The sequence below is a fragment of the Artibeus jamaicensis genome, unplaced genomic scaffold (assembly GCF_021234435.1).
Source record: "Artibeus jamaicensis isolate MK-2021 breed Jamaican fruit bat unplaced genomic scaffold, CSHL_Jam_final contig_1015, whole genome shotgun sequence".
NCBI lineage: Eukaryota > Metazoa > Chordata > Mammalia > Chiroptera > Phyllostomidae > Artibeus > Artibeus jamaicensis.
Window position 1 is genome coordinate 12,816,864 of NW_026521194.1, and position 16,460 is coordinate 12,833,323.

Sequence of the window (16,460 nt, forward strand, 5' to 3'; positions counted from 1 at the left end):
GACTATCCATGCTGTCAGGGAAGCAAAGTCGTCAGGTATTAATATGCCTGGTTTATGATCTTAGAATGTTTTATTTTGAGACTATGGTTCCAGTTCTGGCTCCCTTGCTTCTTCACAGTGCCAATCTAGGTCGACGGGAGAAAAAGTGAGGCCATTGTTCCACATCCCACTTAAAAAGAGAACACCACTTCAAAGAGAACACCACCACCTGACCAAAATAAAACAAATAGTCCATTTTAAAACACTGTGCCCATGTGTGCTTGTTAATCTCAACTTTTCAGAGATCCAGGTATTTCAGAGCACCTACTCTAGATGGTTATGTTCTATAGTAGAACAATAAAGTCATCTAAATAAAAAATTAATATAAAATAATCCCCAAACTTTCTCTTAATATTAGGAAAGCACTGCAATGTTTCAAATTGTCCTCTTGGTACCTGTGCTGAAAATAAAACCCAAACTTAAAAACATAGAGTTAATTCCTTGAACAAACAAAAATGCACTCTGATCCAAATTCCTATAAAGGATAATAGGGCTTTTAAATCTAAAGCAGATAAATAAACATCCAAAGAAAACACAATTAATACTTCATAATTTACTTCTTAGTTACAATGCCGTTTGAAATTTTTCTTTTTCTAATTGCACTTAGTGGTTATAGAATTAAATTAGTTTCATTCCTTGATAATCCACCTGTTTCATGAATTGTCAGGAATTAACAAAAAAATCTGTTTATGAAACAGAAAGCACATAATGTATTTTATTCAAATTTATATTTGATATACAATTTTAATCACCTTTACTATTTATAGTGGTAAAATTCATATTATAGCCACCAATTTATATCATATCACATTCTTCTCATGAACCATAAGCCAGAGCTAAGTATATTTGTAACATAACTTATGATCCAAGATTTGACCAAATTCTTTATGGAATGGGAATGTATCTTTGATACTTTATCAATTTTGTCCCTTGAAAACAGTTTAACACACGGAAAGTAGGTATGTGATTAGCTCCACATTCATCCCTCCAGTACATGTTTATTGAGTAACAACTCATACCAAACATTTTGCTAGTTCTAGGAAAACAGTTCTTAGCAGGACACACATAATTCTGGCCCTTAAAAAAGATGATATTCTAGCGGGTGAGTGTTTGTCTTTAAAAACTCAACAAGTGAATAAAATACTTACAAATTGTGTAATTCTCATTAGGAATAGAGATAACCATAAGAAAAGATGAAACGCTGTCATTTATGACAACATGGCTGGACCTTGAGGATATTACACTACGTGAAATTAAGCCAGTCAGAAAAAGCCAAGAACAATATGATTTTACTCCTATGTGGGATATGAAATTGAAATTCAGAGACACTGACAGACAACAGTATGGTGGTTACCGAGGGGAAAGGATGGGGGAGATGGTAGAGGGTAAAGGGTCAGGTCAAATAGATGGTGACGGAAGATGATCTGACTTTGGGTGGTGGGCACACAACGCAATATGCAGATCATGCACCATAGTAATGTGCACTTGAAACCCGTGTGACCGAGCTCCAATGTCACTCCAACAAATTTAATCAAAAAGAAAAAAAACTCAATAAATGAATAAACTACTTGCAAATTGTATAGGAAACATGCAAGGTGCTAATATAGGGGTTGGTGCTGGGAAGGCATAGTTTCAGTAGGACAGGACAGAAAGGATCAGGAAGAACCAGCTATGCAAAAAATGGGGGGGGTCATGCATATGTTTTCCCCTCCTCCTGAACCCCTCCCCAAAGTGAACATTTAATCCAACTGAATACAGTAGGCAAAAAGGATGGTACTCTACTTCCCTGATAGCACATTTTTATGTATAGCCTAACTATACATGTACTGTTAAAATGTGTGTGGTGTAGTTTATGGTAAAAGATGGAAAATGTTCTCTAACCACTGTAATAACGCTGTTGAGAAAAACTGTGAACAAAGTGAATTATGACAGTTTATACAAAGGATCCTCCCTGTAAGTGGCAAGTGGAACCGTGAGTCTCGGAGTCAGGACTCAACAGCAGGGGATAAAACAGACAGGACCCCTACTTTTAGTCTGTACCATAAATATAATCTTGACTTCTTTGGGGTAAGTAGATATACTGTGATCAGCAAATGAGAAAGGAACATAGGATGTTAAAAAGGGGGACAAGTTTCCCTACATGGTCTGATTCTCACATGTGGTTAATTTGTCCTTCTAAAATCTGAGAGCCATTACCCCCAGCCCAGATTCCACATTCTTGGGGAGACAGTCACCAAAAGTAAAGTACTATCCGAATGCTTAGCCACTAGAGGGAGAGAGTGTGCCTCTGGTGATTAGGAAGCCAAGGAAAGTAACTCATGAAAAGGATAGTCTTTCAAAACAGCTAAATTAAGCTCTAGTCAGTCGGGGGAGGAGGATTTTACCCACTGGGGTAGTTTTGAGGAACTTTAGGATGATTCCTTAAGACTTCACAATGATTCTTCTTCTATCAAAGCATTAAACTGCTTACACTATACAGACATTTCATCTTAAATTTCAACTTAATTTCTTTTCTAAGGACCTCCATAACTGTAGAGACTTAAACACTTAGGCTTAGTTTTTAGGAGGGATTTATAACAATTTCGAGAAGTGATGTTACCCTTTATATACTAGGAATCAACATTCCATTTTTCTAATTTAAGATTAAAATATTTGCTATCTATTGGGATGATTAATGTGATTTCTGTAATTCTATGTTGCCTTTCCCAAATATGACTTTTATTTAGCTAATTGACAGCTTAAAGAAAAGTGTTACCAACATGACTCACAAAAAGTGCAATTTTTCTTAAAATTGAGGTGAAGTCATTGCCAGCCTGAGCCCAAATGATCTGCTTTCCAATGAATAATGGATTACCTTGTTTGCAGTATGGCACCAACTATCATTTTTTCATAACTTGATAACAACCTATTGGTTACAATTGTCTAATGAATACGATGTACAAAGTAAACTTAAAAAGTAATTCATTATAAAATGTAAATACAGTATTATACAAGTTACAAGTGCATTAACGTGAATGAATTCCTATCCCATCCCAACATCTAAAGGAAAGACATTATCCAAAATTTCCCAGACATAGAGTGGTACTTGGGATATAGTTGATGATTTTATTGTCAATGATCATTTTCTATCCTCAGCATGGGAAAAAAGAAAAAGAAAAGAAAAAAACCTCAGTAACTATTTCTGGGATTCTTGAAAGGAGGTGTTCAGTGCCTACTTCCAGCATTGATTTTCTCCACAATCTGTGACATGGTTTCTCAGAAATGCTTTTTGTCAGTCCTAATAATTTTTTATGTTTCTTCGTACTTAAGCCACACAGACTCCACAGTTCAGTATTTTCAGTTCCTTTCATTTTCCTTTTCCCTTTAATTACCGAAGTCTCTATTCCCTCTTTTTGTAAACGTGGGGGGGAAAAAGGCTAAATGCTATTTGTAGCAAGAGCACCCATTTAGCTGACGATCTATTTAAGTTCTTCCCAAATAAAAATGCTGCGCGATAACTAATCGATGATATTGATGGGCAACACTTTACTCCAAACAACTTTGGACCCACGCGCGTTCCTTCGACTTTGATGGATGTGGCAGTTGCCTGGGGGGAAAAAAACGCAAACAAATACTCTAATTGCAAACTCGCACTGGAAAGCACTTCCAAAACAGTAAGAGTTGAGCTTCATCTCAGTCGTGAATTTCCTTCTCAATCCATTCCCAGGGATCCTCGTGTGCTGATTCGCGTCCTGGTCTATAGGGTGCCATTCACTGGATTTGCATCGCACAGTTTATTGCGAAGCCTGAGTGGGTGGGTCCACGCGCACACCCCGACTCGGGCCAGGACGCCCAGCCCGGAGCTCCAAGTCGGGCGCTCGGATCGCCGTCAGCTCCCGTCACCGGGCCTCGCCACAAATCCCAGTTGGAAAGAAAACTTCGAGTCCGAAATGAGCCTCCCCTCACCGCTGCAACCCTTCTTTCCCGGCCGGCAGAAAACGTGAGATTTATTATGACTCGCGGGGAGCGGGTTGGGGTGGCGGCGACACTCTCGCAAGCGGGTTACCTGGGCCCCCTCTGGGGGCGGGATTCGGTGTCCGGGGTCTGCCGGGCAGGGGGCGATGCAGCCGGGCGCGCGGGTGGGCGCCAGGGAGTGCGCGCTCGCCACCCGGGCAGCACTTGTCCTGTAATCGATTGCCGAGCGCGCCGAGCGGCCCAGCGCGCTGACACGCGCACACGCTCCCTTGCCCGCCCGCGCGCGCGTGCACCCTCACACACTCACACACGCACAGGCTCCTAGGCCCCGCACACGCGCGCGCGCATGCCCGCCCGAGTCCGGGGCCCCGCCGCCTGCCTCCCGCCACCGCCGCCGCCTTCGCCAGCCCGCCCTCCGCCCGCGGGCTTCTGCGCGAGCCCGGCCGGCGGGGGAGATGTGCTCCGGCTGCGGCGGATCGGTTTCTCGGGGTTTGACCAGCTGTCCCGGGCTAACCCTGCTCCTCGCTGAAGATGGAGGAAGTAAAAACAGGATTACCCTTAGCTACAGATCCACTGCCTTAGTTTCCACCACCAACTGCAGTGCACAAACACACGTTAGGCACAGAAAAGAAAGAAAGAGAGAGGACACACTAACAGTAAACACAAACAAAAGGGTGATGGGATTATTTTACTGCATGCCCTGCTGAGGTAAATCTCCGTTTGGCTTTTGCGTGGTGAAGAACAGCTCTTGTTTTGTCTTCTTATTCATAGATTATATATAAATATATGTGTCTGATTTGCAAAGGGGGGGGAGTGTTTTCAAAGTTAAGTGTAATTATATAGCATCTCGTTTTGCACTGTGATGTGATCAAATGACTTGTTGCTGTTAACCAGTAATAACAATAATGTAGATATTTTTCTCCGGGAGGGATGGCTTGTGGTTATGATTAGGGTAATAATTTCTGTAAAGGACGCTCAGGGAATCGGGATGAGGATGATGTCCTCTGCCTTAATTTATCACCCCCCCCTCGCCCTGTAATCTGTTTCTGGGATGTTAATCGATTAATCAGTTCTCATGTCTATAGCTGTCATGGATTTGGACTTGTTTTGCTTTGTTTTAACTTGAATTCCAAGAAAGATTGGGTAGCTTGGCATGGATTGTAGCTGTCCAGATAGAAGGTAATATCCAGATCATGTTGGAATTAAAAAAGAAAAACACAGGTATGACACATGTGAAAAGGCAGCAGTTAAATCACTTTGACAGATTCTAGTATGGGCGAAAGAGATGGAATTGAGGTTTCTTTCTTTCTTTCTTTCTTTCTTTATTTTGCCAAGGGCGAAAAACAGTCTTATGAAGTTGGCCTATGTTCCTTGCTGGGTTCTGCCTGACTGTGTCTCCCCTCTAACCGCCCCCCCCTTTTCTTTCAGTTTTCTTGTCTTAGCTTTTGGTCGATTCTTAAAGAACCGGTGGATCAAGTTTTTTCTCTTCTTGTTAATCGCATTGCTGTAGCACTGACTGACCTCTCTCTCTCTCTCTCTTTTTTTCCTCTTTCCTGAAAGTACGTGGTGCCATTCCTGAGTGACTTTTCCTACTAGACCATCCCAAAGGGACGAGGGGGAGGGGTGGAAGGAGGAGGAGGAGGTGGAGGAGGAGGAGAAGGGGGGGTGTTCCTTCTCTCTCATTTCTTGGTTTTGTTTATCAGCGGATCTGTTTGCTGGATTTGGGCTCGGAATGACCCACCTGTAAAGTGCTTTTCCTTCCTCCTAGCCTTGAACTCTGCAGGGGGCTTGGCTTGGAGGGGGCAAGGGAGGGAAGGAGAGAAGGGGGAAACACAAAAAACTTCTTTCTTTCTCTCTCCGTTTATCTTCAGCCCGACATTGTCACCTCTTCTTTGAGGGGTTAGAAGAAGCTGAGATCTCCCGACAGAGCTGGAAATGGTGATGAATCTTTTTTAATCAAAGGACAATTTCTTTTGTATGTACATTTCGTTTCTCTTTCTCCTTTTCTTTTCCTTTCTTTCCTTCTCTGAGGGTTAATAACCATTTCATTGATGGGGCAGACTTCTTTCGCTTCTTCCTGACGTTTTTCTTTTTAATATGTGTGTGTTAAATGTGTACATTTTTAAAGAGATAAACTCATTTGTAAAATATCCGAAGAAACTGTGCCCCTTTTAAACTTTACGGATGCCTTTCTTTAAAGCCTTATGTAATCATAATTTGAAAGAATTTGATAACAGTACAGCAGGTTGAAATTTAAGTGCTATGTAGTGGCCGAGTTGGGAATTTGATCTGATTATTCCATAAAGAAAGAAAGAAAAGTTTTTTGGGGGGTAGGGAGGGTGGTGGTGAAGAAGGGGAGGGGAGGGAGAAGGGAAGTGGTTTTGGAGACAAGAAGTGAAGCTGCCTGTTTTCCAGTAAGTAATGGAGAAATTCCAGGAGCCAGGGCTAAATATACTTGGCGATCAATACAGAAATGGCTCATTGTGAATAATTTAGCTGCTGGTGCAGTGAGAGTTTTGAAACTGAAGGCAAAAAGGACCTGGGCCAAAGGAAAAAAAATAAGTAAAAATCTCCTCAGGACATGTCAATTCTTTAAACTTTTTCCTTCAAAGAATACAGTTAGCTTATCGATCTTTTCATTATGTAAAATCAAAGCTAGGGGGTGTCATCTCATACAATTTACTTTTGTTTCTGAGAATTAAGTTCTTGTTTTGCGTCATTCGTACATGAGAATAATTCCCCAAACTTTGAAAAAGTGATTCCCCTCCCAACAGCAAAAAGTTTATGAAATTTTCAAAATCAGAATGTATTAAGTAAACTTGGCGTTTGTATCCAACCATATTCTGGCAGGAAATTGAGGTTACATTGAACAGGTGCTTACACAGAACTTGGGGAAGGCTAAAATGTCAATACAGTTCGGGAGCTGGGCAACTACTGCAGAAATCTTGTAGACACGCTTGGGCACTAAGTTTTTTGTTTTTGTTTTTTTTTTTGTTTGCTTATGTTTGTTTGTTCTCCCCCCTCCCTTTTAGAACATGATGAACCAACTTGCAACAATTGTGAATAGAGCTATCTGTATACTAGGGAAGTCCTCAAACTGCAGTGTGATTGTGGGAAGTAACGATGGTAAAATACTTAAATCCCATTTCAATTGGCACGTGTGAGATGGGACCCCCTCCTATTTTTTTTTGAATCAAGTATATTCTGATGAACAGAGTCATTCCTTTCTTGCTACAGCCCATCTCACAGCACACTTATCTTTCCTATCCTATCTCCAGCAGGAATCAGATCATTTGCAGAAAGAGTTCAGTGACTTGCAAATGAGCACATACAGTACACTGTAGTATGTTTCTTGGGCACAGGTTGCAGCAGCAGCAACATGGGCTAACTGCTTGGAGCTTCAAATAAGTTAAGCATTTAATGGCAGAACTGAAAGGAATCATTGTGTTAAGGGTATAATCTTCTGTGTTTCAGCACTGCACTTTGACTATGGAAACAGAGGCTATCGATGGCTATATAACGTGTAAGTATTCATTTTTGTGAATTTTTCATTGGTAATAAAATTATGCTTTTGTATTACCTGTATTTTATAACTTGTCAGTTATAAGTTTTTATCACAGATTCTATACTCTTATTTTCTATCTGTTCACAATTTCAACTTTTAATGAGTTTGAGAAAATAATAGCAGTCAGTGAAATAGAAGAAAATTTAGAAATATACTTACTATATTAAGGATAGCATGTAAATCAGTGGTATGTTAGAATTTCCACACTTTCCAACTTGATTACTAAGTTTAGAATAGGTCAGGTTAAATATATGTCTGCTAATCTGGAGGGTACTAAATATTTATTACTCAGTAGCCTAATTTTTCAGACACATACTAGGAGAGAGAGTTAGTTTCCTTAAGTTGACATGTTTTTTGCCAGCTCTCCTTTCAAACATCCAACTCTCAGCCAGCATTTTGGAAAATGCTCATTATAAATACTGTATGTTCAATGATTAAATTGGATGTTAAAAGAAACTTATGTTTTCCAACTACAGGATACTTTGGAAATCAGCTACTCCTAATTCCTCTAATTTTACAGTTAAGATGATCGTGATAATGAAATTTTGTATTTTTTTATTGTGGGCTGGCTGTGGTTTTTCTTCATTTCATTCATTCACTGTATATTTCTAAATGATATTTCTTTATAGTTTCTTTTACGGAAAAATGTATTACATTAAAATTTTAAGGCTACTCCTGCCACTGCATGCATGAAACCGAGTTGGTAATTAGATGTTATATGACCATGAACAGAGACTAAACATTTTATTTTGTGAAAGCAGGTGACAATGAGCTTTCCCCTGAAAGGGAGCACTCCAATATGGCAATTGACCTCACCTCAAGCACACCCAATGGACAGCATGCCTCACCGAGTCACATGACAAGCAGTAAGTCTTCTTTTTATGATTTTTTTTCTGTTTCTCTGGCGACAGACTTGAATTTGTTAGGTCTGTGGGGTCCTCTCACATTGTTGTAGCTGCTGCTATAGGTTTTGCTAAAGAAAGAACAACAGAGATTTATTCCTGTTCCTTCTAGTATCATAAAACATGAGTCTGCTTACTAGTCTGAACTATCCCAAGGTGGCATTTGGGAGCTGGTGCTTACCTGTCTCAGGTAAGAAATGTTAGGCTTTGCTGGTTATTGTTTTGACTTGCCAGGTTTATGACTAGATTTATTATTGTTGTTGGATTTTTTTAAAAAGGATGGAAACGTCACTTCCAAAAGACTCTTCACACTAAAAAAATAAAATAATTTTATATTGCATTGGTACAAAGCTAATCCGTTAGTGGCAGAATTGCAGTGTTACTTGCTTTTTTTTTTAAACGTGTGAAAGTTTTTCCTCCAAAGTGTCGGAAGTTAAGTGTAATTGAAAATTCATAGAAGTCACTTACATACATTTCTCTAACAAAGTGAATGCATCTTGTTTAGAACTGTCCAGAAAAGAACTGAGAAAATTTGGAAGGATGTTTTGAACTTTCAGGAGTAGACAGTTTTGGCTACTATTTTTGATCAAGAGTCATTCATTGGTGTAGTAAACTTTTTTGTGTAATAAAAGAGCAGCTTACATGTTGTCAGTGACAGAAGACAACATAATTTAACCCCTAGTTTCTCTTCTCTTGTAATGTTTTCATTAGTTTAGTTATCAAGTACAAATGCTCTATTCCTATTCAAACGAAATTTGAAATCTTGTGTTTCCCTTATAGTTTTAGTATATGTTATATACTTGTATAGAGAGGATGTCTGACTTATATTAACTTAGAAGTTTTCTGTTTGAGTGATATATATAAGAAAGGCATTTTCTTTCCTTTTTTAAATGAAGATTTAATAATTAAAGGAAACTGAATCATCTACTGAATTACAAGCATATCCCTAATTTTCATTTTCTAGAGAGAAAAAATTTTCCTTTCCAATTCCCTTTTATAGTTCTCAAAACTTAAGTTTATTTAAAAGCTACTGGCTTTTTGTAAGTAATAAAGATTACTGAAGGATAAGCAAAAGTATATAGAGTACTATTGAATATATTTTGAAATTTATTAACTTTAAATGATTCTGTCTATTGACTTGAAATTTGATTGAACTATGTGAATTTACTTATTTAATAGTTTTCTTTCTTTTTAATAATGGGAAACACTTTCTAGGAAGATTTCATTCTAGAAGCAGTCATTGAAATTCTTTTATCACATAGAAGGAAAAATTAATAGTGAGTGAATGAATGTATATTAAATTATAGTACTAGTCACTTGTAGTGGATTTTGTAGCATTAACTCATTTTTTGCTAGTTGGTTGTAGATTTGGTAAAAGTTATATTATTACTATAATATAGGTAGTACAAGTTTTACATTTTAACGTTTCAACAATGTCACTAGTTCTTTGGTAGAATAGATTTTTATTTCTCAGATAATTTTTGCATAATTTCCTAAGAGGAAAGATAGCTGAATATGCAATTTCTGTTAGCCAACTGTTTAACTATTGGCTTTAGAAACATGGACTATACAGGGTAGATATTAATGTTGATCATAGACTTTTTGACTGTTACCCCCTAGCCACTCCTAGAATATCAGCAGGAAAATGCTTTCTAATTGGTTAATTGCCTCCTTTATATGCGAATTTGATTCTGGTTTAGCAAGTACCGGCTTCAGAAAGGTAGTTCACCCATTTACTTTAAATATGTAGTGTAGATATAGGCTTGATCCGTTTGGACAAATAAGAGCTGTGCTTCTGACATTTGGGCTTTTCACACCCAATAACGTTAGCATTGTGTTTGGTAAAGAGGTTTTCGTTTTGTTTTTTTCTTTCTTCTTTTTAAACTTACTAGCCTGTGGCAGTTTCATGTTAGTATGGTTTTTGGCTGAGCTGCACACATTTTCATGTTCTCCAAAGAGTTGCAGGTTAAATATTTTGGCTCTTACTTCAGAGCTGTCTTGCATCCTTTATGTAGCCTCTATTTACAGTATCTAGGTTACCCACTTAGGTGTTAGATGCAGAAGATACCCATTTTTCCTTTCTGTTAGATCTAGGAGAATATCAGCATTTGATATTGCCAAAGCAAAAAAGTAGTAGCAGGAGACTCTTGTCTGTTAATTTGAACAGGACACCGAGAATCTGTCACTTGCATTTTCCTGAAACTTGAAATAATTTTTGTGTGTGTGTGACCTGTCAAATCACCTGTGTCTGAGATCACTGGTTTTTGTAAATCCCTTTGCATGCATTCTTGACTTCACTAAAAGCAAAGACCTTAATCTATTTTCTGCATTTTTTATAATATCATATATACTTCCCAAAAGGCCATTGCTTCCAAAAACAGAATTGCAGTTTTGATTGAAAGTATTAAAGCCAAAAGTAACCGTGAAAATCTTTCTGATAGATGGCTTCCAGTAGCAGCTAGGAGAGGACAGGAGTCTCTGTGTAAGAGGGAAAAAGTTATTTTAAAACAATTTAGGAAGAAAATAAAAGAATTACAACCTTTGATTTTTATAAAATAACTAACATTCTGGCAGGAAAGTATTGATAAGATGTGATAGCCCACTTATTTTGGCTTTCAGAAAGTGGTCAGTTTTACTCTACAATCTTAGTCATTTGTTTAGGTTATTTGATGGCTATTCTAAGATGAAGAGTATCTGTACGATGTGCTGCCAGCGATTGTATAATAAATAATGACAGCAGCTATCACTGTTTGACAAGGCTAGAAGAGAGCATCGGCAACAGGGGAGAGAACTAAAAATGTTATCATGCCTGACAGTTTTTGGTTTCAAAATTCAGCATGTAAGATAACCTTAAAAAGAAGTAAGAGGTATTCGTGATCTTAACCTTTTATAATGACTACTTCCTATGTTTTAGAATGAATTTTCTTAGAGGACTTTAGACTTTTTCTTCTGAGATAAAGATGCCTTTGATAAGAAGATGAGCATTGTTGCCTGAGATCATTAGTGCTCACATTGAGTCTGCTGACAGTCTTCGGTGTCAGGGATGGCAGTACACGCCTTGATGGCTACTGGAAATACACAGTGTTAAGTTATTTTAAAAATAGCTCCTGGAAGTTAAGAATCTGAAACAGACAACTCAGACAGAACAATATAAAAATAATCCATATTGTATTTCGGCCCATCAGATGAGGCTTGCTTTGTGATTCCTTCTGTCTCTGGGCTAGTTCATTTCCAATTCTTGCAGTGGCATCAGTATTGGGATCAAACTGGTCTATTCCTGCTGCTGACTATTGTGAAAAGAATTTTAAGGTTCAAAAACTTTTAATTAATTTCATTTTTCTTATCTACCTTTATAATGCCAATGAGTGAATTTTGTCTGGAGATAGTTAAATAGTATGAGAGTACATCCTGAGACAAACTTTGTTTCTGTTACTTTAAAATCTTTACATGGCTCAAGTTCGCAGTCAACACTGTTTGTCAGTTTGATGGCCAGATGGCATGTATAGAATTGAAAGAAGTAGTAATTCTAGTTTCACAAGACTCTGACCAATAATCAGGTCAGGGAATCTAGTTTATCCTTTTCAGAGTGCTTCACATTAATTTTTTTAGCTTAGTTTCCATTTTTAGAACCTAGCGAAGCAGAAATATGTTCTGATTTCCATTTTTCATATGTGGAAATGGAAGTTTAAAAGAAATCAGTTGGCCTTTTAGGTCCCTTAGCGGAAGGAAGAAGTTGTCAGGATTGGGACATAAAGCTGTGATATTACCTTGTGAGTTAGTTGGATTACTTAACTGATATTTCTTTGTAATGTCATTATGTCAGGATGCCCACCATGTCCACTACTGACCCATGTTTTAGTGACAAAAGCAGCATTACAGAAGTAGAAGAGGGTTATTATGAGGGTGCAGTGATATCAGCTAATCTTGCTCCAGTGCACTTATAAAAATAACATATAATGGCACTCACCAGCTCTCTGAGTTGTCTTCTGTAGCTCAGTTTGGCCGTCACCCTTGGTTGGATTTCCAGAGGATACACCCTCATCTAACGTCAGGTGGGCTTGATGTAAAAGCTCACTGTTTTGAATTGTAGTATTGAGGTTTGTGTAGATACTCGACATAGCTTAGTTTTTGCTTGTTAGGAAGTTGTTTTTTTAAAGTTTGATTTGATTTCTTATGCTTTATCAGATGTAAGTGTCATGGCTATGCACCAAAAGAAAAAAAAGAAAGAAGAGGGAATCAAAGGAAGTATGAATGTGCAGAAAATTAACAGCAAAAATGCTGTATTTTTTCTTGTATTTTATTTCTCCCTCTTCCTATTTTTAGGCTTATTCAGAGTAAGAATAAATGTCAGTCTTCAAAAAACAAAACAAATTTATTATAGAAGTGTTATTCTTATTGGCTCTATCTTTTTCCAAATCTGTCTTCCCCACTGGAAATACATTGAAAACAAATGTAACCAGGTTAATTTGGTTCTATAGGGAGTCTTACTTCCTAGTGGATTGAGATCTATGGGTTTCATGGTCTTCTCCCCTAGCTTTGAATATTGATCTATTTTGATCTCCTGATATTTTAAAAGATCAATAGCAAGGTCACAATCCTGAAATGAATAGAATATGTTGTTTTTTGCTTTTATCTGTTGATATCAAATATACTTATTGATCTGGTAGTCTTTTCCTTTTGTGGATTAATCAATAGTGAAAATATTTGTGCTTTGAAGTAGGTAAGGAGTATTTAGGAACTATTTTCTTTATTATAAATGTTTAATCACTACTTGAATGAGAGATGGGAAGGGGGCGTAATTTCTGAGTGTCCATAGGATGCCCCTAGCACTATGCTCTATGTATCCATATTATTCCACTTAGTTTCCACAATAGCTCTGTGAGGTTAGTAGTTACTCTGTTTTATAATAGAGAAAGCTGATGCTCAGTGGTTAAAGTATGGGATTTGGAGTTCTACAGGCCTCTATTAGAATTCTTAATTGGCCACTAACATACTATGTGACCTTAGGCATGTTACTTCATATGTCTCAGTTTATCTGTAGAGCGGGGATAAGCAGTCCCTACCTCAGTGGACTTTTGTGAGGTTGGAATGAGGCAATGTATTCAAAATGCTTAGCACAGTTTCTGGCTCATCCAATAAACAATCACTGCTGCTGTCAGAGCAGCCAGATGACTTTTTCGTGGTCCCATGACTCATAAGGAAAAGAGTTTATTGTCAAATCCAGATGTCTGAAATGCAGGTCTTTTTTTTTCCTTTCTTTTTTACTACATAGGTCTATGGAATAGAGGCAGGCAATGCCAATGATTTAGGGTAAAAGTTGAAGAAAACCCCTCTATTATTTAAAGCATCTATGAAGATTTGGGTTAAGAAAGGAGTAGAGTTTGTCTATACATTAGAAATTCTTTCTATTAGTTTCAGTGTTCCTGAATTTTACATTTTTGGTTATATGTAAAGAAAAATCATTACTTACTATTGGTGTTCCAAAGATACCTGTCATTAAGAATGGAAAATGAAAGAGTCCTCTTAACAGAGTAACCTATCCATATCTAGAACCAATTGTTTCTTAAAACGTCTATATCTAAAACTTGACTTTGCTGAAGCTGCTGATAGTACCATAAATTCTCGATTTGATGCTGCAAATCAGATTATGGGCCTGCTTGTTGCTAATAGTTTAGGTGCTTTGAATTTAAAGTAAGCTTAATTTTCACTTATAGGCATTTCACATACTGCTGAATTGTTCCAGTTGATTGATTCAACAAATACCAATAGACTACCTTTCATGTGTCGGGCATGGTAAGGTGAATCCAAAGGTGAATAGTACACGAGCCTTGTCCTCAGGAGCCTACACACTCTAGTTTGAAAGACAGACCTCTAAACAGGGCATGATGCTGTGGTAAGCTCAGTGTTCTAATTATCGTGAGGAATGGGGCAGGGTGGGTACTAGTTCTGAAAATGTCCTAGAGCTGAGACTTATTAAATAAATAGGACTTAGCAGAGAAGTAGGAGACTTTTTCAGTGAACTCACCTACTGTGGTAGCTGAGAAGTAACAGGTATGTTCTTGGAAATCCACGCAGATTGGGATTTCTAGATTTGAAAAGTTTGAGTCTAGGAACCTAAGGCCAATGACTCTAAAGAATTAATCAGAACAAGATGATGGCATATCTTGTATAAGAGGAATCTTAGATTTCATTTTTAAGGGAGCCAAAGCAGGTGACTTGTCTTTTGATCGACATGGATTACACTGGCTGCAATGTGGGAACAAAGATTTGGATAGGGACCGGTCTAGAGGCAGGGGCTTCTTTAATAGGCTGTTGAAATGATTGAGTGAGAAGTCATGAAAGCTAGTGGTAATGGGGATAATAAGCAAGAGAAGGACTTGGGAAATACGTAATAGCTTCAAGTGGACAGGACTTGAACAGTAGGATAAAGGAGAGTAGTTCACGATGACCCCTAAGTTATTGGATAGATGGCAATAGGTTCCATCAGGGAGACAGGAAATACTGGAGCAGGTTTCGAGGAAAATATTTAGTTTAGTTTTATTCTGGATACAGAGGGCTTGCAGTACCTGTAGAATTTGGGAAAGAATAGCAGTCAGGCAGGTGGATAGGTTAGACTCAACTGTGAATTTTCCAAATTAAGAGAAATCTAATATGTATCTTGTGGTTTGGTTTCTTTCCCTCCTGTATTGCCTTAACAATAGTTTAGTATTTCTAAAAAACTTCCCAAGTAATTCTCAGTATTTGACCAGTGACCTTACTTTTCATGACTTCCTTATTAAATCAAAATTCTATATTGAAATGTATGAGCATAGGTTTTAATGAACTCTCTTTGCTTAATGGAGTCCTTTTATGCTAGTCTCAGAAGTTGGATTAGTTGATGTGATTGACTCACTAAGTTTTAAGCAAAATATGCCAGCCCTTCTTAAAATTGTGTGATATACTTAATATCACCACTTCTGCGGTTCCATGTTTTAAAAAGTCATAAGACTAATGTGTGCCATGTGCTCCAGTGTCTCTACTGTAATGATCAGTCTTTATTCTATAACCTATAGAGATAAGTAAATACATAATTTCACATATACATATAATTTGTTAATTAAATACCGACCAGTTCTGCCGCATTAATATCAAGGGATTTAATAATTTTGTCTAGAACTTTTTTGAAAACTTTAAGATAAATATACATATGTGATATGTATTATTTGAAAACGATGTGGTATATACTTAAATTTTTTAAAAGTTTATAATATCATGCTACCTGGGGTAAAATTACCTAGAGGAAAAAAAGTAATATAAAGAAACATCTTCACTAACATATATATTGCCTCAAAAATATCTATCATGGAACTTCATCTTAAAAACATAAGTTCATAGAAATGTAATTTCCATGATGTACCCAAGGCATCATGGAATTCCAAATGCATGTTAATGATGGAAATACTTCATCTGTGAGTTCCTGTATGTGGAGATGGGGAATTCTCTAGAGCGGTATCTTTCATCTTTTCAGCATTGACCCAGCCAACATTTATTAAGCACTTACTTTGTGTGCTGCACTGCTAATACTGGGGCCTGAGAGATCTGTGTGTTTTGGATGAAGAAGGAAGTTACCTTTCAGGGTTCAAATGAATTCATGTTTTATTTGAGATTTTTTCAGCTGTTTTTTGAAAGACTTATTTGAGGCAATCCTGTTGCAGTTAGAAGCAAGTAAGTGTGACATGCTCATCATGATTTACATCCATTATAGACGAATGGAGTGCTTCTCACCTTTTACCATCGAGAGTTCTTCAAAATTGTATAAATTTGAAAATGTGCAGTGAAACAGACGAAAATAAAACCAGCTTTTAAGATAGGTTTCCACAGGATAACACATCCCTAAGAAATTTTTTATAATGCAAGATTTGGCTCTCTGCCTTGCAAGTTCCAAACTTGACGGGCGTCACATTTAAGTAGACCCACGTCTCAGGGTTGGCTCACATTAAAAAACTCTGAAATTGATCTTT

The 16,460-nt window shown here is 37.6% G+C and overlaps 1 protein-coding gene across 16 annotated transcripts in view; it reads left to right on the plus strand.

The window, feature by feature from the left end:
• Window positions 1–3,782: 3,782 nt before the first annotated feature.
• The window catches only part of IKZF2 (IKAROS family zinc finger 2), a 142,018-nt gene continuing 129,340 nt past the window's right edge, over window positions 3,783–16,460 (plus strand). For 3 of the 16 annotated variants that reach the window (XM_053672532.1, XM_037131610.2, XM_053672429.1), the window contains exons 1-4: window positions 5,490–5,552; window positions 5,865–5,931; window positions 7,468–7,516; window positions 8,317–8,424. In XM_053672532.1, the coding sequence (XP_053528507.1) occupies window positions 5,929–5,931; window positions 7,468–7,516; window positions 8,317–8,424 (160 nt within the window). In that variant the 5' untranslated portion in view covers window positions 5,490–5,552; window positions 5,865–5,928. Of the gene's footprint in view, window positions 4,019–4,522; window positions 4,702–5,489; window positions 5,553–5,694; window positions 5,737–5,864; window positions 5,969–7,467; window positions 7,517–8,316; window positions 8,425–8,460; window positions 8,651–16,460 lie in introns of those variants that run through there. The other 13 variants (XM_053672197.1, XM_053672472.1, XM_037131607.2 and 10 more) reach the window with 12 other exon arrangements.